The sequence below is a fragment of the Perissodus microlepis genome, chromosome 20, assembly GCF_051167445.1.
Source record: "Perissodus microlepis isolate ML-2025 ecotype Zambia chromosome 20, ASM5116744v1, whole genome shotgun sequence".
Classification (NCBI taxonomy): domain Eukaryota; kingdom Metazoa; phylum Chordata; class Actinopteri; order Cichliformes; family Cichlidae; genus Perissodus; species Perissodus microlepis.
The window spans coordinates 22,368,441-22,390,990 of record NC_140480.1 but is presented as its reverse complement, the minus strand read 5'-3'; the positions used below and the strand labels follow the sequence as shown (position 1 = coordinate 22,390,990).

At 40.4% G+C, this 22,550-nt stretch overlaps 1 protein-coding gene and 1 long non-coding RNA gene across 4 annotated transcripts; one reads left to right on the top strand and one right to left on the bottom strand.

The window, feature by feature from the left end:
- Positions 1-4,140: 4,140 nt before the first annotated feature.
- On the top strand, positions 4,141-20,644 carry LOC146364500 (sodium- and chloride-dependent taurine transporter-like). 3 transcript variants are annotated; one of them, XM_084918196.1, is made up of 14 exons: positions 4,141-4,271; positions 9,080-9,309; positions 9,404-9,538; positions 11,605-11,839; positions 12,174-12,306; positions 12,990-13,124; positions 13,846-13,949; positions 14,079-14,203; positions 15,555-15,667; positions 16,711-16,848; positions 17,265-17,367; positions 18,198-18,298; positions 18,423-18,593; positions 18,896-20,644. In XM_084918196.1, exons 2-14 carry the CDS (start codon positions 9,081-9,083, stop codon positions 19,049-19,051), a joined length of 1,878 nt encoding a protein of 625 aa, XP_084774322.1. In that variant the 5' UTR covers positions 4,141-4,271; position 9,080; the 3' UTR covers positions 19,052-20,644. The 3 variants fall into 3 exon arrangements, with proteins under 3 accessions (XP_084774322.1, XP_084774323.1, XP_084774321.1); XM_084918197.1 differs by having other exon boundaries at positions 4,148-4,283; XM_084918195.1 differs by lacking the exon at positions 4,141-4,271 and adding an exon at positions 7,258-7,386.
- Positions 8,570-11,605, bottom strand: LOC146364501 (uncharacterized). The gene is made up of 2 exons (XR_014799066.1): positions 10,093-11,605; positions 8,570-9,746 (listed from the first exon to the last, which is right to left on the bottom strand). It is a non-coding gene; the product is annotated as an uncharacterized LOC146364501 (long non-coding RNA).
- Positions 20,645-22,550: the final 1,906 nt, after the last annotated feature.

The following is a 22,550-nucleotide window of genomic DNA, read 5'->3' as shown; positions in this document are numbered from 1 at the left end:
TGTTCACTTTATGCTCCATTATTTCTACATTTACTTGTTTGTGTACAGTACAACATCATGTTCATCCTGAGGTGAGTCACAAGGTTGCCAGCAGCGAACACAGCCATCTCTGCAGAGTGATACAGTCTCTGCATGTGAGACGGGATTACACTGTCACCATGTGACTGTTTTGCCCTTAGACAGACCTCTAACGAAAGACGGGCTAAATCCGTCGAGGACAACAACCTTTGGCCCTGAACTCTTCAAATGTAAACACACAGGTGGAATATCTGTGAATATACGCTTCAAACCTGACAAACGCGCCGAGTTATGAAGTGTAACCTGCGAAGAGGAGAGGTTCATGCTAGTTCTGCTTTGTTTGGTTAAAACAAAGAGTTTCCACAGATGTATATGAAGCGCTGATGCAACTCAAAAACCTTTTTTTTCATGCAGATGAAAACAGTAAAACAGAAGAATGTGCAACATCCTTTTTTCTCTTATAGTTTGCATTTCCTCTTTTTTGCTTCTAATATTTAAAAAAGAACAACCATCAAACCCCAATCTCTTAAATTTAGGTTTCAGGTTTGTGTGGCTTTGTTACTTATTCAGCATCAGATTATTATTGATAAACCAGAATTTTCACATCTATTAATTTATTCAGAGTTAAAGTCACTCATCTGTCTGTGCTGCATACACTGGTGTGAGCCTGGATCCCAACTTTTATTTTTAGTTTTCAAGCATTTTCCTCGTGACTGCTAAGAGTGACAACAAGCCCAGGGACATCATTCCACATTATGACTGCTATCAAGAGGAGGAACTGCCTGCAACCAGTCTTTATAGTTTAATTGTTTTTAGGTCTGTTCAGCTCTTGGCTCTGAGACACAAGTATAAAAAGCACATAATGGCTAAATGATTTCTAAGGACCTCCAAGTTTAAGGCAATGCACACTGACAAGTAAAAGCAAATGAGCTATAAACACTACGTTTTTAAACTAGCATGGTAGCTAAAAGTTGAAAGACATTGAAATCAAATATATAATCATTTATAATAATCCGTATAAATGATCAGCTTTTAGGTTTCAAAACGGAAGACTAAGCAGAAATTTAGCTCCTTTCAGCTCAAAGAGAAACACTGATATTAAAATACAAACATTAAAAGAATAAATCTCACTGATTCACTAGGGTTGCAAGTTTTTTTTCTTATAACTTATTTCAACTTTAAAATATATTTTTTTGTCATTCCATGTCTGGGAGGTTTACTCTGTAGACATGCCTCCAATTCTTAAGTTAGATAAAGCTTTCCCCCCCTCTGTGTGTGTTTGGCTAATTTAGATTCAGGGTTGGTTTTTGTTACAAACAGTGAGCAGCCAAACTTGTGTGTTTTTCACCCCGGTCCCTTTCCGGTTTCCTTGCTATTCTATCCTCAGGCATCAGAAGTCAGTCTGTCCCACTGACAGAGCTTTTGTTCTCTGCAGAGTGAAACCTTCACTGAAACCCAGAGGCACAGGAAGGCTTTAAAGGACGCTTTGCTTTAAGCCGCAAGAGAGTCACGAGATGTTGCTTCCAAGGCAAATAATGAAACATGCAAGGAAATGCATGCACAGAGTAAAAATAGGGAACCGAATAATCTGTTTTTCATCTGATTTGATTTGAGAGCATTTTTATTATTATTATTAAATTGCACAATGAATTTCTTGGGTTCATTCCAGGTTAAAAACTAATCATATTTTGGTAAATGAAACCATGAGTCAACTTTCACTTCCTGTTTTTCAAACCCTGTATATAAACTTCATCTAATCCATGTGCTCCGTTAAAAATGTGTTTTGACACTGATGCCATAGATTCACAGATAACCTTCCTGCATACACACTGTGGTTCTGTTCAGTGGGCACCGTCTCAGAGAGACAGTGCATGTGTCCCTACCGTCAATGCATGACATACAAACACGTGGCCGTGCCATCTGTTTGATGCTCCAGATTAAGACAAAACTACAGTGCAGTGAGCTACATGCCAAAGAATTGACCTAACCTCAGCTGCTACACTTCAGGGATCAGGCCTGAAATATTTCATCAATCATGTTTCAAAGCCCAGAGAAGTGGAGGTATGCACTGGATAGTGGCTAAATTAGACAAAGGATGTTGAAGATTGAGGCATCAGACAAGAAGAAAAGAGGAAATCTCAGTGAAGATTCATGGATGTAGTGAAGGAGGATGTGCAGAGAGTTAGCGTGACAGATAGGGATGCAGCTGTTACGGCCGGGATTGCTGGTGTGTTAGTGGAGCGAACCCAAATGCAGACACGGGAGAGAAAAACTGAAGTTCAACAAAAAGTGAGCCGCTTATTTGGCTGAATAGCAAAAACAGAAAAACAAGGGCAAAACTAAACTAAAACCTAAACTGGGATAGAGCTAAACTAACTATGCAAACAATTATGCAAGACATAACATGAAAACTGAACATGAACCTGAGCAGTAGTGAGAAAAACACTATGACAAGCTATAACAGGATGCCACAGGGGAAGCCAAACTAAACACACCTAACATGGAAACAAGACTTTCAAAATAAAACAGGAAACATAATGGAACGCAGACATTACAACACAAGCTTGACAATAGAACATGCAGACATGCACACACAGCAGACTGGGGAGACACAGAACACAAGCAGAGACGCATGGGAACAGATAAGGAAGCGAAAGCACAGGCATAACTAAATGCTAAACATAGAGGAGAAGACAGACTTACACAGAAGACAGGAAAAGACTCATAAACATGGAGACATGGATGAAACATAAACTAGAATAAATCACTCAATAACACAACTTAAGATGAATGCAATCTAACATAAGAAAAACAAAAATACAATATTAACTTAAAATGCTGGGTCACAGACCGAGCCCCTGACCGCAGTAAGGAGATGATTATGGTGACCTCTAAAGGGAGCTGCTGAAAGAAGAAGAAGTTATCGGTCAATAGATGGAGGAAAATGGCTGGCTCAATGGATTGGTCTGTAGTTTGTGGCCGTGACATCTGGGACAACTTCAGACAGCCATCCTAGCAGCAATCTTTGAGACTTTGATGCTAGCTGAAAATACTGATAAAGTGTCAGGTGTACTTACAGTGTTACTCATCTTAGCTTAGCTTGTTAGCATGCTAACATTTAATTAGAAGTTGCTGGTAATATTGTAATTCAGACAAATTAACTAAAGTAGGACACTGAACATTTTCTAATTTTTAATGTAGTTCTACAAGATAAAAACGTGACAGAAACATCAAATTACTTAATGTAAACATGTTTTTACAGCAGTGATGTGACAGCATTAAAAGTATATCAGTAAATAATTAACAGCTCACCCAATTTTAATGACTGAATAACCCACTGAATGGCTTTTAGCAGTTGCAATCACACCCATATACATAGGCCAGACATTCAAAATGGGTAAAAATGGCTTCTTTCCAACAGGTGTGGTTGATTAAGGGTCCTTCGATTGGTCTCATGGCACAATGCCACGGTTTACTTATATACCTACAAGGAGCACAGTCATTGTTAATGACATTAGGCTACTCCTGTGCTTTTGCTGCTATCACCTGTTCAAAATGTCTTCATCCTGTGAAAAATCAAATCTAATTTTACACCATTTGACTAGAAAATATGAGCCTTATGGTGGTGCTAGATGACAAGATAGTAGGATATTCATCCCCTGGGAACCACTCTAGGTTTTAATGAGAGGTGAACCACCTTATCAGAAAGCTACAGTTTATTAACTGATTGCCATAACATCAACATTACTAGAAATGATAGATAGCTTCCCGCTGTAATTTTCCACTTGTATGTCAGTATTGGGTAATAATTGATCGATACTGCACATAGTTAATCATTTATAAACCACCAATAAAGCCATTAAGTCATACCGAATTTACTTGCGTAATTCTGGTTTATTTCTTATGGTGCTTTTCACTGTCACGTTAAATTAAATTTAGCCCTATAAATGTTCATCGTCTGCACTTTTGCAAATCCCTGATCAATGCGCATGATGGTTTATAACGTTTGCCGGTCGTTATCGGTCTGTCAGTCAGAAGCTGTCAAGAGAATCAGGTAAAAGGGCGGATGCAGGGAGACTGCCACTTTAAGAGATGCATGGAGAAGCTAGTGATTTTCCACTCAAACTGATATTAAACGCGCACACGCTCATTGAATCAGCGATCTTGGGGGGGAGAAAAAAAGTAGATTACATTGTATGACTCGTCGTTAAACACAGGCTACCAAACAAGGAACAACAGGCTGCTTAGTAAAAGTAAGAGGACGGGTAATCCTATATATTCTTAATATATCATTAAGTGCATGAGGTTAATAGACTATGTTTTAATAGGAGAAAATGTGTGATAGGAGAAACCCTAATTAATCCAAATGTAAGTTGTTGTTTGTTTAATATTTAGTGTTCTGATGCGGAAAGTAAGCTTGCTGATCCTTTTTATTCGCTCATAAAAAGCTGAAAACATTTCCTCTTTTTCTTTCATATGATGCTGTGCGCTTATCCGCTACAGAGAAGCAACACCGTTTTAGCTCTGCCATACAAACGACGTGACTAAATTAGGGCATGTTTTGGTCATATACTGAAAAAAAGGGAGGGAAAGGAGCGAAGTTCTGGTCTTTGAACCCTTTTTTGCCTGTTCATCGTGTCTGATAAGACAGCGTTTCCAGTTTCTGTTTGGTCGTATTTGCTGAGCTGCTGTGGTGCGTTCAGGGGCGGTGCGTTCACAGTGATATGTGATGAGGATGAGGAAAGTGTGAAGGTGCACCTTCGCTTTCCTCAGCCACAAATCATTAGCTGAGTGAATGCTGAAGTAGGTGTGATGAACTAAGACGTTTACTAGCTTATATATTAGTGACACATACTTAACCTACTTCTTCTGTCTCCGCCTCAGCCAGTGTATGATTGATTGGCGTGTGTCCTTTAGTAACACCAGTCCGCCCTCTCAGCAGATAAAACCTCAGGGGACGCTGTACCTCTTTTGGCATCGGTGCTGAAAATAAAGTCCCCGAATTGGCCCTTCGGAGGGCGTGAGGTGCTCACAAGGTTTCTTGAAGGCTGACTTAAAAAAGTGTTTTTGTTTGTGAACTTGTGACATGTGTAGTAGTTTCATATATTACTGTGAAACTCCTTGTAAACCTGAAAATAAATTGGGATTCTTTGCTAAATTAGGAGGCGATGCTGTTTGATTTTCTTTGATGGTTAGTGTTTTCCTGGATTACTGCAATTCTTCATTTCAAATACAACAACACAAAACACAAACATTTTAATATATTAGCTGACTGCTGATACAACACAGAATCCCCTTCAAAATGAAAGGTCTTTAAACTGTACCCCATCCAACTTTGGCAAGGGGACCTTCAGTTACTGTGATCCTCCTTTCTAAACTGCATTCTGATTAGATACCCATCACAACAGCTTCTGTTTCTTTACTTTTTTTTTTTTTTAAATAAAAGGCTGCTGTGTGGTCAATCTAATGAACATCAAGTCCACTTGTGTCACATATGTGATATGTTTTACATTTTTATTCCTTTATTGCTGATGGTGCAGTGGTGTGGTTGTTAGAACTCCCGTTTCAAAAAGGTCTGGCTTTGAAGCTTCTCACCAGTTGGATCCTTTATGTGTAGCATTTGCATTTTGTCCCTGCACCTGCATAGCTTCCCTCCAGTTCCTCCATATTCCTTCCCACAGTCCAACAGCATGCATATTCGGTTGTTTATTTATGCAAAGAACATTGAATTAAACCTTAATAACATGTACTATATAAATGAATTTACATGTGTTGTTCAGACTGCACACAGACCTGATCATCTCAAAGTGAGCATCAGTTTTAAAGCCGACACTTTAGCCAAATTGCAGAAGACGAGATGTGAAAGCCTGTAAGAAAAACAAAAACGCAATTCTTAAAGGGAAAAAAGAAGTAGTAGGTGAAAGAACAAAGTATATTCACGATTTGCATTACCCATCCAGTTTGACATTGTTATAGTTAAGTTCATAATTTGTTAGACAGAGACACCATTTTTAGAGTTTTGCCTCAGAGGATTTTAAGACGAGCAGTCAATATGTGATTGAAATACAGGCTTGGATGTTTAATTTAGGAGTTAAAATGCATTAACATTTTAGGAATTACACCCATTTTTCATTGCTTAGTCCCATTTTCAGAGGCTAAAGCTAATTGGACAGTTGACTGACAAGCAGTTAAATTTCCAGGTGAGGCGTGTTTCCTTTTTATTTCAGATGAAGCAGACACATCTGAAGCTGATTCAGAGTGTTGAATTTACAAGTATTAACTTGAAGTATTAACCAGAATGATGGGAAGAGAAAAGTATGGAGTATGCCACATCATCTGTCAAACATGGCGGAGGTAGTGTTATGACATGGGCGTGTATGGTTGTCATTAAAACCAGGACAAAGTGTTTATTGATGATGTAACTGCTGGTGGGAATGGCAGGATGAGTTATGAAGAATCCATGGCTAAGTATTAGTCAAATTGTGTGACCTAACTTGGCATAACCCAAATAGTATATAGAGCACGACACTGAGGAACATACTGTATGGATAATGAATCCAAGAGGTGCCAAAGATGTATTTAACCAGCAGCTTGTCACCAGCCGGTTCATGTCCCTCATTTAACTGTGCAAATCCTCCAGTGGAGTTTAAACGGACTTTTCCATGCCAGACATTGTGAGCCACTGAAGCAATGAACTGCATCCCAATAGACCATTAACAAGCAGAGGAGACACATTACCTTATTTGGCATTGTTATTAGTTGATACTGTACTTGTTTACATTTCCCAGATAAAACGCCACGTGTCATGAAAGGACAGAGGACATCTCGACATGGTCTTAAATTAAATTAGTTTTCACATGAAGATCTCTCTTAAAAGGAAGTGCGGTTGTGGAAGTGAAATTCATTTTTCAGTTCTGTTTAAGTGTCTAAAACAAACAAACAAACAAATAAACAAACAACCTCTCAATACTTCATTCAGTTGGTCACTTTGTAGCAGATCATAAACCAGTGAAGGACTCTCAGTCTCTTCCTCTGAAATGTCCTCTGTGTCTACAACATGAATAAATAGTATGTGTATGCATTGCTTGTGTGACACACACTCATCCCCCACCACTTGGCAGTTTGTATGTTTGTGGGCAGAGACTTGTAAGTGGAAATTTACAGTCTCCCACGTTGGTACCTGAGTTGTCTGTCAGAGGAAAGCTGTGTCCAATCTCTACTTTGGGTTTAATTGTCTTTAGCCAAGGGGCGGGCTCTGCTGTCAGCTTCACTTCTTCTGACCCTGGCGGCATAAAGACATTCAGTACAGAGGAATGGTGACAGCTGAGAGAGAGGAACACTATACATAGTCGCAGCCATGAAGGAAATGTAAGTTTTTTGTATTGTTTTTCTGAGGGGAGTTTTGATTTTACCGGGTACAGCTTGGGTGTGTGAAGTCACAGCTTTGTCAGATTAAATACAGTGTGAAAGAACTGCGAATAGGCTTTGTTGTTGTTGTTGTTGTTGTTGTTGTTGTTGTTTTTTTGATGCAAATTGACATGAAGAAGAAAGGCAGTAATTTTACATTCATCACTGAGGATTCTCAACAAGTCCACTATTTTCGTTCTTAAAGGCTTAGGGAATTTTATGTGAGCTATATCTGGGGCCAGCCCAAAGGACTGTTCGCTTAAATCTATAGCTTCCTAACACGAGGCAGGCAAGTGAAAGCTTACGCTGAGTGGACGAGAGTAAAAGGAGGGGAGTAAAAGGGATAAAGAGAGAGCGAGAGAGAGAAACAGGATGAGAAACAGAACTGATCCAGTTATGTAAGCAAGCCTGAGAACGGCAAGCAATTCAAGTGAACTTGTCATGCATAACAGGAAGAGAGAAAACTCAGAAAAAGATGGCTCACAGTGTGCACCAATTTAGTGAGGAGACATGTGAGAGCTCTCAGAGAATCTTTTCCCCAATGTTGTTGTTGGTTAAAGTCCATTTCCTGAGAGATGAAAGTGTGATTGTAAATTCAATTGCCTCTTTTTTTTTAACTGTCTCTATAAAAAAAAGTTCTCTTGACTAGGTGTCAAGAGGAACTGAACTTAGATTAGTTAGTTTCTGCACATGCTTTTCATCACCTGATCTTTGTTAAGAGGAAGTATCTGATTTTTCTTTGCCAACTCATTCTCAGTAGCATCAGATTCAGTCTCATATCTTAAAATTAATTAAGGGTTTGTCATTATGGCTCCTTTGTTCTTTCTAAAACACCCGCTGGCCGGGAGCTTAAATTATATTCAGCCTTGCCATGCGTTACACAGTTATTCCTACCCTATTAAGGTTGCTTTTTTCTTTTTGGCTCACGCAGCGCAATAGGATACCTCGACCCGTATTAACAAATCCTTTCTTTCGTGGAAAGATGGTTTACAGTGTAAACACTCGAGTTAACTTAGGCTGTTGTAGCTTCTTGAGAGTAGCCAGCACTACGGGAATGTACAAGGATATCGTCCTCTCTAAATTTGGATCCTGTTGAACTGAGTCGCTACTGATGTGGTAGAAAAAAAAACAGAGATCCATCAGGTTAACTTGGGTTCATAAAGTCTTTTATTGCATTGTAAAAAACACTCATCTGAATTACAACAGTGTAATTTAACTGTGGTTTACAGCATGTGTTTAAAACCAAATGATTTTCTTCATCTGTGGGTTATTGCGACAGAGTAAGAAGGACAGTGGGTTTCTTCACTGTGCGATTGCACCAGTGTATTCTGTTGCAATCTGTAGCCCTGATGTTTTGATATCTCTTGGTAAAATTGTAGAATTTGCATTTTGACTTGTTTTGCCTAAAGCTTATTCCATACTGGATCTGCTCTCTTGTCAAAGGCAAATCTGCTCACCAACCATTTCTATAGTCTGAATGACCTCCAGGCATGAGTTGCTCAGATTAGCAAGATTAGCAGCATTGTCGTGTATATTATGCGCTCACACAGCAATCCGAAACACAGTCAGGAGATAGCATTATCTCCCTAATGCGCCTCCCGCTCACCTCTCTCCTTTTGTTTGTATCATTGTGTCTTTTTTTCTTTGCCTGCAGCATGGCACAAAAAGAGAAGCTTCAATGTCTGAAGGACTTTCACAAGGACACTCTGAAACCTTCACCAGGGAAGAGCCCAGGTACGAGACCTGAGGATGAGGCAGAAGGCAAAGCTCCTCAGAGGGAGAAGTGGGCCAGTAAGCTCGACTTTGTCCTGTCCGTGGCCGGAGGCTTTGTCGGATTAGGAAACGTCTGGCGCTTCCCTTACCTTTGTTATAAAAATGGTGGCGGTACGTAATAGATGCACAACAGATAGAATAAAAAAAAAAGATCAAGATTAAGGTCACAAAATATCTGAACTCAATCGTGCTTTAATTCCCTCAGGTGCATTTCTTATCCCTTACTTCATCTTCCTTTTCGGGGGTGGTCTGCCGGTGTTCTTCCTGGAAGTCGCACTGGGCCAGTACACCTCTGAGGGAGGGATCACCTGCTGGGCTAAGCTCTGCCCCATCTTCACTGGTCAGTTCAAACACACAAACACAAACTTCTCACCCACAGAAAGAAGGATAAAACCTCTGCACAAATGTTCCCCGACTTGTTCGTTTAATATTTAACGCTGAGTAAAAGCCTCATTTGTCTGAGCGAGGTTTCTGCCCTCATTTTCCTCCTGTGTCAGTCCAGTATTCATCTTTTGGACAGCGTGTTCTGCCGAGGTGTCCTCTTCTCTCTGCCAGTACAATTAGACCAGTCTTACCCCATTAGTCTGCTTTGTGTTGTGAAGGTTACATCACAAAGAATGCAGAAATGCAGAAGCTAAGAATTAAAATTCCTGAATATCGAGGTTTGGAGCTTCGGCTGGAGGATACCCATGTTTATATATTAGGTTTATTTCCCCCTCTTTTTAAAAAATAAAACATTAAAAACCCAGTTATAGCTCTACTACACATGCACAATGCTCAGTCCTCATGCAGACAAGATCACATGTCCCCAGCTTATTCTAACTCTTGAACATAATGCAAGCTTATATTATTCATACAGAAAGCAAAGAAAAAAAGAACGACACGCACACTTACCTAAATTTTTCCTACAAGCAGGAGCACATGTGCCAGCCACCAAACAGCTGGAACTGCTGTGAACTTCAGCTTTGTGCGTGCTTCAGCACAACAACACGATTAGCTTATTTGTTTAGTATCTAGCACATAAATGGTTCTTTGCTGGGTGGGAGAGGACAGCAAGTTTTCTCTCATAGATGTCTGTTCTTAATAAGTGTCGCGTCTCTCCCCCAAAATGTGCCTGCTGAAATCGACTGATGAGTTCTTGGTTGCCATAGAAACAGACTGTGAGGGGGGAAAAGTTGCCTAGCAATGATCAGAGTCTCGTGCAAACCTGCTGCATGAGACTCTGATCATTTTGTTGCCATGGAGCTGCAGCGTGCCTGCTTGTTTTGTTTTGGATTATGAGTATAATCAAAACAGTATAATCAAAACAGCACTGCCTCAGTTGCTCTTTTGTCACCTGATTTCTTTACTTGAGCTCTTATATGCATCCCTTTACATTTGAATGACAGCTGTAGACAAGCACTGACGCACCACACCCGTGGCAGCTGCTTTGACACTCTTACTCATGTTCACACGTGGGACATCACGCAAGAGGAAACTGCATGGCTCCCGGATCTCCAGCAGCTGTCAACGGTCCCTGTTATCCAAAGAATGCCGAAGCTGATGTCTGCCCACCTGCTGTTATAGCGTCAGGCGCAGTAGAGAAAGTCCCCAGTTCGCTGCGGAATTGACCAATCACAGCTCTCTGTGCTGTTCAGCATACCTTAATGTGTTTTTATCACACAGGGAATATGCAACTTTACTCATGTGGACTGCGTGCATCGTCTATCAGTTTGCATTTGGAATGTAGGAAGTGGGAGGTGGGAGTGAAAGAGATGATAAGTTTAAAAATACTCCAAAGCGATGGAAGAGTACCGGGGTGTTTGTGTCCAGGTTCCCAGCAAAGTCATCTAAAAATAACTTAAAAACACTAAGGACATTATACCAGTAGATAGTCAAGTGAAGCCTGGGCTGTTTTCCTCTGTGTTGGAGTTCGAATAAAGTCTTCTTGTTCACCTTTGACCACACTCCGTGTCGCTGCTGTAACTTCACAATATTTTCATGTTCTTTTAAAGTGGCAATTATCGATATTTTGAAATAAACAGAGGCTCACATGACTAATTTCCCATCAGCTTGTTTTGATGAACACACATGGAATTTTAACCCATCTCTGCAGTAAATTATGTGTGCCGCTTTGTATACTTTGCATTGTTTTAATTTCCTGTTTTGGTTCACTCTGACTGAGCTCTCACAATAGGCAGTAATAAAAACAAAAAACCGATAGGGTAGGTGAGCAGCTGTACAAAAAAGGAGAACTGAATCACGTGTTTTGTCAATGTTGTGTTCACAGCTATTTTTCTGCCCACAAGTGGTCACAAATCTGTTACTGCAGCTTTAAACGAAGCCGACAAAAAAGCCTGATTCGAATGTTAAAAGAAAGTTTTACCTTAAAATTCAAATCTGCCCGCCCTCTTACTGTGTCTCCAGGTATTGGCTATGCCTCTATCGTGATCGTGTCTCTACTAAACATCTACTACATTGTGATCTTGGCTTGGGGACTCTACTACCTGTTTCAGTGCTTTCAGCCCGAGCTCCCCTGGGCAAAATGCAAGCAGCCTTGGAACACAGAGCACTGTGTAGAGGACACAGTGCGCAAGAACAAGACCCTTTGGCTGGCAGCCAATGCTACCAACTTTACCTCTCCCGTCACCGAGTTCTGGGAGTGAGTGCCACACACACACACACACCCACACACATATCCACTCTTCAGTATACCAAAGTAACAGTGCTTCTTTATCTTGCTTGTGTAAATGTGTTTGAACAGCGACATTCTTGCAAGGGGAGTGTTTACTTTTAGAAAGCACTAGTTCTCCACTAGTTTAATATAAACTTGGTTTGCACTGCACCATGCTAGTTCATCCTCAAAGTTAGACCTTAACTATGGAATTAAATTGAAGGAAAGTTTTTTTTTCATGCACATTTGCTTTGTAATATGTTTGGATCTAATGGCAATTTGTGAATTGTTAGTTAGGAACTTACATACGTTTTCTCTGCAGACGCAACGTCCTAAGCATCTCCACTGGAATTGAAGACATAGGGCCCCTGAAGTGGGACCTAGCACTGTGTCTCCTGGCAGTGTGGGTCATCTGCTTTTTCTGCATCTGGAAGGGAGTCAAGTCCACAGGGAAAGTGAGTGTGACTCATCAACACACCCTGTACTTTTTGGGTTGCTTGGATGCAGTTTTTTAGTTTTTCCCTAACAAGTCAGTGACAAAACACTGCTGCTCAGAGAAAGCCCACATCCTTGGAAACAAGGTTAATAAAGATGATTAAGAGACACAGGCCTCCACGTTGTCCTGGAAGTCAGTCCTTGGCTAGACACACTGTCTGCTGTAAACACTTGACTGGCGCTCCTTAGTCCTGTCTTTGTTTGTGTTAGCAGACCCGAAAATGGGTTAGAGGCAAAAGGCTTTGAAAGTCTTTGAAAATGAATAACTCTATTAGGAACTGGAGGTGTGCGTATTTCCCTATTTTTGTGACAAATTTGTCTTAAAACGATTTAACCTTTAATCAGCTAACAATTCAGGATTTATTGTATGCCGATTGCACGAATGCCACGTTATACTGTGTCATGCATGACTTTTCTTATAGAAGAAGTGTATCTAGGCCCTCCACTCAGCTATTCGTAGGGGGAAATTGTTATCACCCAATAAGAACAATGTTTCCTTTGAGCTGGAGCTGGACAAACATGAGTGGAAATGAAACTTAAAAAATGAAGAAGCGTTTATCCCACTATATCTCAGCAGTGATGAGTCATAACCATGTAAATGTTGTTCATTGTTTTTAGCTAATAAATCCTTTGTCCGGTCTAGGTGGTGTATATAACAGCAACTTTCCCATTTGTCATGCTGATTGTACTGCTGGTGCGTGGGGTGACGCTTCCTGGAGCCAGAGAAGGGATCAAATTTTACCTTTACCCTAACGTAACCCGCCTACAAGATCCAGAGGTAAGAATGAAAACCTTTTTTATTTGATCTGTTAAAGCTTCCTACAATAGTCTCTGGGCCATATAAAATTATATAAAGGAAGCCGTTCACTTGTTGTTTTTTTTGATGAGCACTAAATGAGCTTTCTGAACTTTAAATATGAAGCTATACAAAGCAGACATTTTGATTAGTTTAGCATAAAGATCCCAAACAGTACCTGCATAGCTCACAAATCAAGAGAATATAACTTTAGTCCATTAAACCAAAAGATTAAACAAAGCAGCAACGAAGCAGTTTAATAGGATACAGTTGCAATAGCAAGTGAATATGCTTACATTACAGCATGACTCTGACCATATATTTTTAAAAAGACGAAGTGATCTCTGGATTTGCTGGTGGATTTTATTACCTTTGGAAAGAGTCAGAGGCCGTCTGTTTCCTTTTGTTCCCAGACTTTTTGCTAAACTAAGATATTCCACTGCTGCTGTTTATGGCTTTACTGCACCTTCACATCATGCACATGCTCCTTCTCCAAGTCAAACAACATGGTCGCGATTTTTAGCTTTCGAGCAATTTTCAGTTCATTGTTTGAATTTTACTGGTCACAGCTTTCTGTGTGTTGGATATAATAGAACAAGATGATAGGATGATGATGATGGAGTACTTAACCTAGCCAGTGATTGTAGATTTAAGGCAATCTTTTGAAATCTTGAAAAATCAGCAATCACGTCCTACTTCTCAGGTGTGGATTGATGCAGGAACCCAGATTTTCTTCTCCTATGCCATTTGCCTGGGCGCCATGACGTCACTGGGGAGCTACAACAAGTACAAATACAACTGCTACAGGTGAGCTGTGTTTCCACTAGGGCGAGTGGGAGTCTAGTAGTGACAGCAACTCGGTTGCGTGAAAAGAAAATGGGAACTTCGGTTCCACCTGTGTTCATTAACAACCTCCATGACATATGTGTGACATAGGGACTGTTTGCTGCTGGGAGGCCTCAACAGCGGTACCAGTTTTGTGTCTGGCTTCGCAATATTTTCCGTCCTGGGCTTCATGGCACAAGAACAAGGGGTGGACATTGCCGATGTGGCAGAGTCAGGTACGAGGGTCCAAGGTGATGGCAGCAGTGATGGTGGGTGCTGCTGCCCGGAAAAAAAAAGAAAAGAAAAGAAAAAAAAAGACAATTGGAAAAATTGAAAATTGAATTCAATTTAAAAGAAGTAGCTTATGTAAGTCTCGAAATCTAGCAACGTAGACGTATCGGCAACTGCGCACTCCTTGAACAAAAGCCTCAAAGAAACAGGTTTATTTCTACAAAGTGTGATCCACGTTTTCTAAGGACAGATTTCATGGCATTGGTGAGATGCTGTGTGTTTTAGCTACACAATGAACTGCGGCGTTAAAGAGCTCCTGCTCTGTGCTGTCATCATTACTACAGCTGTTCAGTGGCACCAGTCTGTCCCACAGTCATCCTCCTCATGCCATTCAGTAGCTTTGTCTTTTGGACCATTGCTAAGAAGACTGGCCCTTTACTGTATGTATGTAACTGTATGTTGTAAGCCCAGTTCTGCTAACAAGCTGTGGATCTCCTGAGATGGACGCCACTGGTTCTGGATCTGTCTTCCTCTATTTCTTATGTTGACTTTGAAGGGGAGGAGTCTTCTTTAAGCATGCTTTCTCTGCTCAGTTTAAGTTAGAAGTTTTGCTATCTGGAATATAATAAAGTAATCAAATGAACACTAATTCTATGCTGCTTCCATCATATATGGAAACCAAAATATATCTATATATCTATATGTATATGTTTTTTTCAAATATTTTGACCTACATTTTTCTCAGCTGTTCAGTTGATGGAGTCTGTGTCTGATGCTCTTATAATATCTCACTGAACTGGTTCATTGCTTTGCTAAAATCCATGTCTGCTTTGTTTAAATTAAGTTTATTATCACTGCACACCTTGATGCAGTGATAATAAACCAGCATGTCACAGATATTGAGTGCTTATCGAAATGCATCCTGATAAACTCATGTTCAGAATGAATGAGCTGTAAATATTCTGTCAGGCAGCTGTGATTTGTACAGTAAGAAAGGCAATATACACTGAGTAACAGTTGGCAGTTATGTAATATGTTACATATGAAGTATGTATACTTACATTGTATACATAAGTATGTATTTTTGTTGATTTTTGTTGCTTGTGCTACAGAGGATAAATTAGATTAAAAACCAATCTAAAGATGGTTTTAATATATGGCCAGCAAAAAAAAAGGAACCATTTCACACAGTTAGAGCTATTCCATGTCTTGTTGGCCATAACGCAGTATTTCCTTTGCTCTTTGCTACTTTATTTTACCATTCCCTCACACTGTATCGGCCAAGCCAAAATTAGATAGAAATGTTAATTCTGTCCTCTCTCCCTTCTCCCCATCCCCTCTCTGTTCTCCTTCCAGGTCCCGGCTTGGCCTTCATTGCCTACCCTAAAGCTGTATCCATGATGCCACTGCCAACCCTGTGGGCCATTCTCTTCTTCATCATGCTGCTGCTTCTGGGCCTTGACAGCCAGGTCAGGGTTTTTGCTGTAGTGTAAAGCTATCCTCAGAACAGTTGTTTGGTCTTGTGCCCGTTAATTTGAGACGGACACCTCCAAGAGTCTGTTAGTTCATTGACCGAATATGTAAAACACATATACTGTCTCTCCTTTCTGTTTCTAACCTCTTTAAGTTATCAGATGACTGACAGACAAGAAACCGGTTTACACAAAGGCATTTTACTACCACATTTGATTCCTTAAGGATCACAGGTCCTTTGTGGAAGTTGGTGGATGTCCAAACATTTAGTTAATAAAAGGATAATAGTTTGTACGCAAGCAGCCTAGCTTTCATACGAGGCAGAGCTCTGATTAAGACAAGATAATCTAAGTAGACAAAACACAAGTGTACTCCCAAGGGATTCTCCAGCTATATCACATTTCCTGCCTTCAAGTGTAATTCTACTCTTGTGCTAACTGAGTCCTGCACATGGCAAGCTCCTCATCTCAGTCAGCTGCAAGATCAGGCCAGCACTCTAAATTTGAGTACATGTAAAAGCTCATGCAAGTGCTGCTATTTCCATGACAGAACTAATGCCAGTGTGTGTGGGTGCATTTATTTGGCCGTAAATTATATGCACATTTGTACTCCTGAATGCTATATATTGTTAACCTCGCTCACACATACATGCCACAGTTGTGTAAGGGTTTTTTTCTTTGTTATTGTGCAACAAAGGAACGTGTTCTCTGTGAGGAAATTCATAGTTTTCTTGAAACATATTGTTGCTTATGAGGCAATGAGGAGACACAGGGGAGCGAGAGTGTTACACAGACAAGTAGACAGAGACAGTGATTCACTGTTTTGTTGCTCTTGTGTCTTGGTAGCAACAAACCAGTGTTGCAGAGAGGAGCCTTGTTTAAATTCTCATTACTGCCCAACAAAGACGGCCCTCATTCTCTAATCACTCGTTTGTGGAGGCAAAACAAGAGCTGCGCACACGCAGAAAGATATGCACATTTTTAAATGTTTTTTTCTTTTTTAAATTCTCTGAGAACTTTTTTTGCTTTTGTCCCCACAGTTTGTTGAAGTGGAAGGTCAGATCACCTCTATTGTGGATCTGTATCCAGCCGTCCTGAGGAAAGGTTATCGGCGAGAGATCTTCATAGCTGTGATGTGTTTCATGAGCTATCTCCTGGGACTCGCCATGGTGACAAAAGTAAGTCCATCAGCAGTCACTAGCGCACATACTTCTGATGGCTGTCCCGTTAAGATAAGGAAAAGGAACAGATGAACAACAGCGATAACCCCGCACATTTTCTACATGCCTCTCTGCTGCTGTATTGTCATAGCCAAATATGGCTTCCTAGCACACTACCACACATACATCCGGCATGTCAGAATGGAACAATTTGGAATGCTGTTTTCCATTCAGCATTTAACCGTGCTTCAATGACGTCTTAGCACCTGTTGAACTCTACGGGTAGGGTGCCAGGATTCTTGCGTCCTGCTTTCAGCACCCTCGCCCACCCTGATTTAATACCCCCTTCTATCTCTGTGGGGTCCGTTTTTTCACCACACACACACATGCACACACAGATAATTAATGCAGCTTTCCGTCTCCTCTTTTTCCAGGGTGGCATGTATGTGTTCCAGCTCTTTGACTACTATGCAGCCAGTGGTGTGTGCCTTTTGTGGGTTGCGTTCTTTGAATGCATTGCTGTAGCCTGGGTTTATGGTAAGTGGAAGTGACTCTAGATGTGATAGGTTTCTGTTGTGTCCATCAAAAAGTTTCGTAAAAGAGGTCTTAATGATCTCTGGGGTGTAAAACAAAGGTGGCCTTGTGAGGTTTTCAGACGTCAGGAGTAAATAACTTTAACTGTGGGCTTGCTTTGAGGTTCAGGGGAGGTGAGGATGGAGTTAGTCCCCTGCTAGATTGTCATTGGCCACTGAGAGTTGCCTCCCACCAGATTGTACCCTACCAATATTAACAAAGCGACATTTAGCCAGAAGAGAAAAACCTTAAATGGAATGGAAGTAAAGCTGCACCTTCCCTGCTAATGCCCATGTGCTTTAATGGCACCCCTTTTATTGGTGGAGGCTCTGTGGTCCAGAAAAGTAGTTCCCGGACAACATTTAATTTGTGAAGCTGGGGGCTTTTGTGCTGAACTGATGCTGTTATAGTAGTTATTTGTCTATTCATCAGCAAAAAAGAGGAAAAGAGTAAAAACAGAATAAACAGAATTAATATTCACATCAACAGCTAATGTCTTGCACAAACCAGTGGACTACAGCACAGTTGCACTAAACACACAGCAATCTATAGCCAGCCAGTAAAGACCATTAATGGTCTTTTAAGATGTAAAAGACAGAGCTAAGATTATTGATACTACATAGCCATGACCCAGTGAAACTCCAATGCAGTCCAAGGTCATTCTATCATTGGAAACAACAACACGTGTAGATTATAGAGTCGCTGGTATCTAATGTGCACTATTCACTATTTTGGCAAACTTTGCAGAAACAAATAGACTCGGCTTATTGTTTATTCTGTTTTGTGTTGAACAGGAGTCGATAACTTCTATGATGCAGTTGAGGATATGATTGGCTACAGACCAAACCCGTGGATGAAATGGAGCTGGTCCATAATCACTCCTGTCCTCTGCATGGTGAGAGATCAGTGGCACTTCACTGTGTTGGAGGAACTGGCATGACAAATGTTGATTGCTGAAGGTCACATGTAAGGGGCGCAGCTTGTGCTAAATGCAGTGTGCGTGTGTTTGCTCCCTGTAGGGCTGTTTTGTCTTCTCACTGGTGAAGTACAAGCCATTGACCTATAACAAGGTGTATGAGTACCCTGACTGGGCCATCGGTCTGGGCTGGATTTTGGCTCTGTCCTCCATGATCTGCATCCCAATGGTGATGGTCATCAAGATCTTGCAGTCTGAGGGACCTCTGATTGAGGTGAGCTTTTAACGGGAGCTTTCCTGCAGAGATTTAAATGAGGGAAATCAATCCAAAGTCAAGAGGAAACAGACTTCCCGGCTCTTTGCAAAAGCAGAAAAGTCCAGTCAGCAATTTGCATGTATTTTTGGTTCATTTGTTTCAGCATTTTACTTAAAAAGAAAGTACACAATAATTAATAATCACATAAACTGCCCTTAATCAACTGCCCTTGTTTATTTTCTTGATAACTGTCATTTCAAGCCCTAAACCACCCCAGTTTCTGACGATCATTATTTTAATGTCTCATCTTCTTCCCTCAGAGGATCAAAGCAGTGGCAGCCCCAGCGAAGTCAGGCGTGAGCTCCCGCCCGAAAGAATACAACTTGAAGGGCAGTGAGCTGACACAGCCCCTGGACCCAAATGGGAACAATGGCTTAATCAAGCCCACCCACACCATTGTAGAAACAATGATGTGAGCGCTCTCTGTGAGAGGAATACGATTGATGTGCTTTCTGTGGTATCATATTTGCTAACTTTAGTAGGTTTACGTTGTCCGGTATATTCACGTTAGAGATAGTCTGGTTTGATTTCTATGAAGAGGGTTTTATTATTGTATTTTATTTTTCTTGTGATTTTTTTTTCATTTTTTACAATATTGATATTGTTGTTGTTACAGTTGTTGTTGCTGTAGTTGGCACTGATCTCAGTTTGGGCAGTATTTCGAGATAAAACATTTTAAATGTTTACTACCTTTCTGTTGATTCCGGAAAGATGAGGAATTTGCTTTTTTTTTTGCCAGTGCTATAGAAGAAAAGAGTAAATTCTCACTTTTCATGTTGTTAAATAAACTAAATGAGTAATTAACTGCAAAAAAAGGTGGAAGGTGTCACGTGATTGTGACGGTCTTGTTGTACTGACTTCTAATTTTTATGTCATTTTATGCCACAATGAAATGAATGTACCTCCGCTTGTGGCGGAAGCCAGTCACCTACATCTCTCAGAAAACATATCCATGACATTTTAAGCAGCAATATGCAGTGTATAGAGTAAATCTTGCTTGACAACTTTTAAGTTACAAGTTGGTCTTGGCCAAATACTGTGAGAAATGCCTTTTTAAGACGATCCATCCTGAAAGCAGTTGAGATAAAATAAGAGAAAACGACAGGTAGGAAATAAAAAAAAAAGGGGGAAACAAGGGAAGTGGCATTTTTAGAGTATTTGTACACTGCCTGTGTGACTACTATAGTCAGTACCAGTGCATTTATTGAAACCTCTCTTTGCACTTTATATGTTGTTTCACCTTTATTGTAGTGTGTTTTTATTGTTGCAGAGTATCGCAGCTACATTTGCAACATATTTCAGGAGAAATATTTTTAGCTTCTAACTTTTTGAAATTGTAAACTTTGATATGAGGTATGTAGTTGTCTCTTGACAGATGACAGAATAGAAAGTAGAAAGATGCCATCAGATATTCAGATTTCTCATTGTTAGTGGGATCTGTGAGAACATCACTCAGAAGCGTTAGTTTTTACTAAACCGCCTGACAGCTCTCTCCGTTGTGCTTTCAGTAGCAGGTGCGCTCTGCAGAACGACCACTGGAGTCTGGCTTTTAATTCAATTGTATTTGAGAGACTATTTGTAGAATTTTAATTGTTTGTAAATCACATATGCCTTTTTGTATCAATTTTATACTGCACATCATCTGAACACCATCACTGATTCATTATTTTAATCAAAGCTCACCAATGTGTTTCGCTACATGTCAGTTATCGTGAGCCCGGATTTGCACATTCAGGGTGCAATATTCAGTGAAGCGGTGGCGTAGTCTAATCATACGTAATGCATAACAAAGAAACAACTTGCAATAGTTCAGTACAACTTCTTGAGGATTGTTTTCCTGAAGCATGTGTAGGAGCCGCCACACCACCGTACCCTGCTGCTTTCTCCTTTTAAAAAATTGCAATGTGGAAATTTAAATGTACCAAAGTATTTTTGTCTCACAGTTTTTCCCTTTGAGATGCACATTGCATCATTTCTATATAGATTAAATAAACATATTTTTCTTTGGATTTGTGTGTATTTGATATTTCTGAAGCTATGAGAGTTTCTTTGTGTTTATGCCTACTTACTTCTATCATTAGATCTCACAGTTTATGCTTTATATACACTTTATTAGGTGTTCGCCCAACCATTCATTTTCTTCCACTTATCCAATCCAGGAGTGACACTGAGCTAGGTATCATTTGTAGCTCTTAACTTTCAGAACGGGGACAATTTGGGTTGTTGCACCAATGTTTTTGACCTGTGTGCAGAAAATAAGCTCATGGGGCTGCCTCCCACTTTAACCCATTAACACCATTTTCTGTTCCGAGGTTTGCTCCTTGCCCAAATCATAATACATAGTGATTCCATTCCTAAAATAGCCATCTATATTTATTTAGACACCCTCTGGTGAAGGCCACCAATGTCACCCTGTCTCCCCTCTCCCTGCGATGGCTCATTGACCTCTGTTCTAAATTTTTTTCAGGATGTCTGTCCCTCCATTAATCTACTGTTCACTGGTAGTAGCAGGTGGGAACAGCTCTGACATCGCACACACAAATGCAGGGCTGACTTATTTGGGCAGGTCTCTGGTGTGTCATCATTCAAACCCTTGGAGCACTGATTCTCTAAAGAAGTGTCTGAGTGCAGGAGAAAGCAGGGGTGTAAAAGGATTCCAGGGAACTGGGAGAGGCCTTTGTGAAATCATGTTTGCAGATCGATTTAAGTCAAGAGTGAAGTGCAAGGCTCATTTTTCACATTGACTTTAATCACCTTAAGCAATAGGATGTTTACTCGCTTAGAAAAAGGTATAGCATGAGGGCGCAAGTATAAATCACTGAGTTGAAGAGGCAACCCATATGCCAAAAGACTACTGTAGGGGCCCAGGCCCAGGCCTCCCTAGGGCCATATCCTGTATATTGATTTCATCTTCTTCTTTTCTTTCCCTCTTTTTCTGTTCACTCTTCTTTTAAATTTCAACAGAACAGTAAAAACAAATCTTTTGTTTTTAATTGCTGCATATTTTTTTTAGCACTTAATCTTAGTAACAGATATTTATATGAACTATAAAAAATGTCCTTAATAAAAGTATTAATCTTGCTCACTTAATTGCAAAAAGTCAAAAAGATTCTTACTCCAGCGGTTGCTGAGTATTTGCACGTTTATTGGCTCATAGTCAAATTCTCCATAAATGGAAATGACTAGAATTCATTTTACATTTTCAGGTTTGGCCCAGTGCTTAACACTATTGCTTCACAGCAAGGGGGTCCTGGGTTTGAACCCGGCTAGCAGTGTGAAGCCTGCGCGGTTCCCTTCGTGTTCCACGGCTTCCTCCCACAGTCCTAAGATGTGCTTGTTAGATTAATTGGCAATTCAACAATTGGTGTAGCCGTGACCGTCACAGGATAGCCCTGCAATGGGCTGGCAAACTGTCCAGGGTGTATCCTGGACATTTGCCTTGGGAAATGGGATAGACTCCAGTCCTACTGTGACCTTGATTGGATAAGCAGGAGAAAATAGATGAATGTGCAACCGACATGTGATACTTGTCAATCACAGGTGGTTTGTATACTCCAGATAATCCTCTCTTCTCAAACAGAGTATGTTTGAGATTATTTAAAAAAAAAAAAAAAAAAAAAAAGGTGATATAATCAAACATTGGATTTCTATAGGACTTCTCTTGAGGTCTCTCATTTGACGTCTTTCGTATTACTCAAGAATTGTCCACCATCTTGGAAGTGATGCAACCACTGGATGCTCAGGAAACATGTGTATTCCCTGACTGGCTGGTAGTGGTTCCTGGAAGTTGGTGGCTCTTGTTGGATGAAATTGGTTGAAAAGAAGGTACTTCACCAAAAATCTTCCAGTTGCTAACCGATTGGCAACTGTGGCAAAGGTTTTAATGTTTACCTGCAAATACTTGCTAACTAGCCT

Bases quoted from the DNA above. Each gene is read 5' to 3' on its own strand.
- LOC146364500 (XM_084918195.1), top strand. The intron at 13,125-13,845 runs GTAAGAATGAAA...CCTACTTCTCAG, and splicing joins CCCGCCTACAAGATCCAGAG to GTGTGGATTGATGCAGGAAC. The intron at 13,950-14,078 runs GTGAGCTGTGTT...TGTGTGACATAG, and splicing joins TACAAATACAACTGCTACAG to GGACTGTTTGCTGCTGGGAG.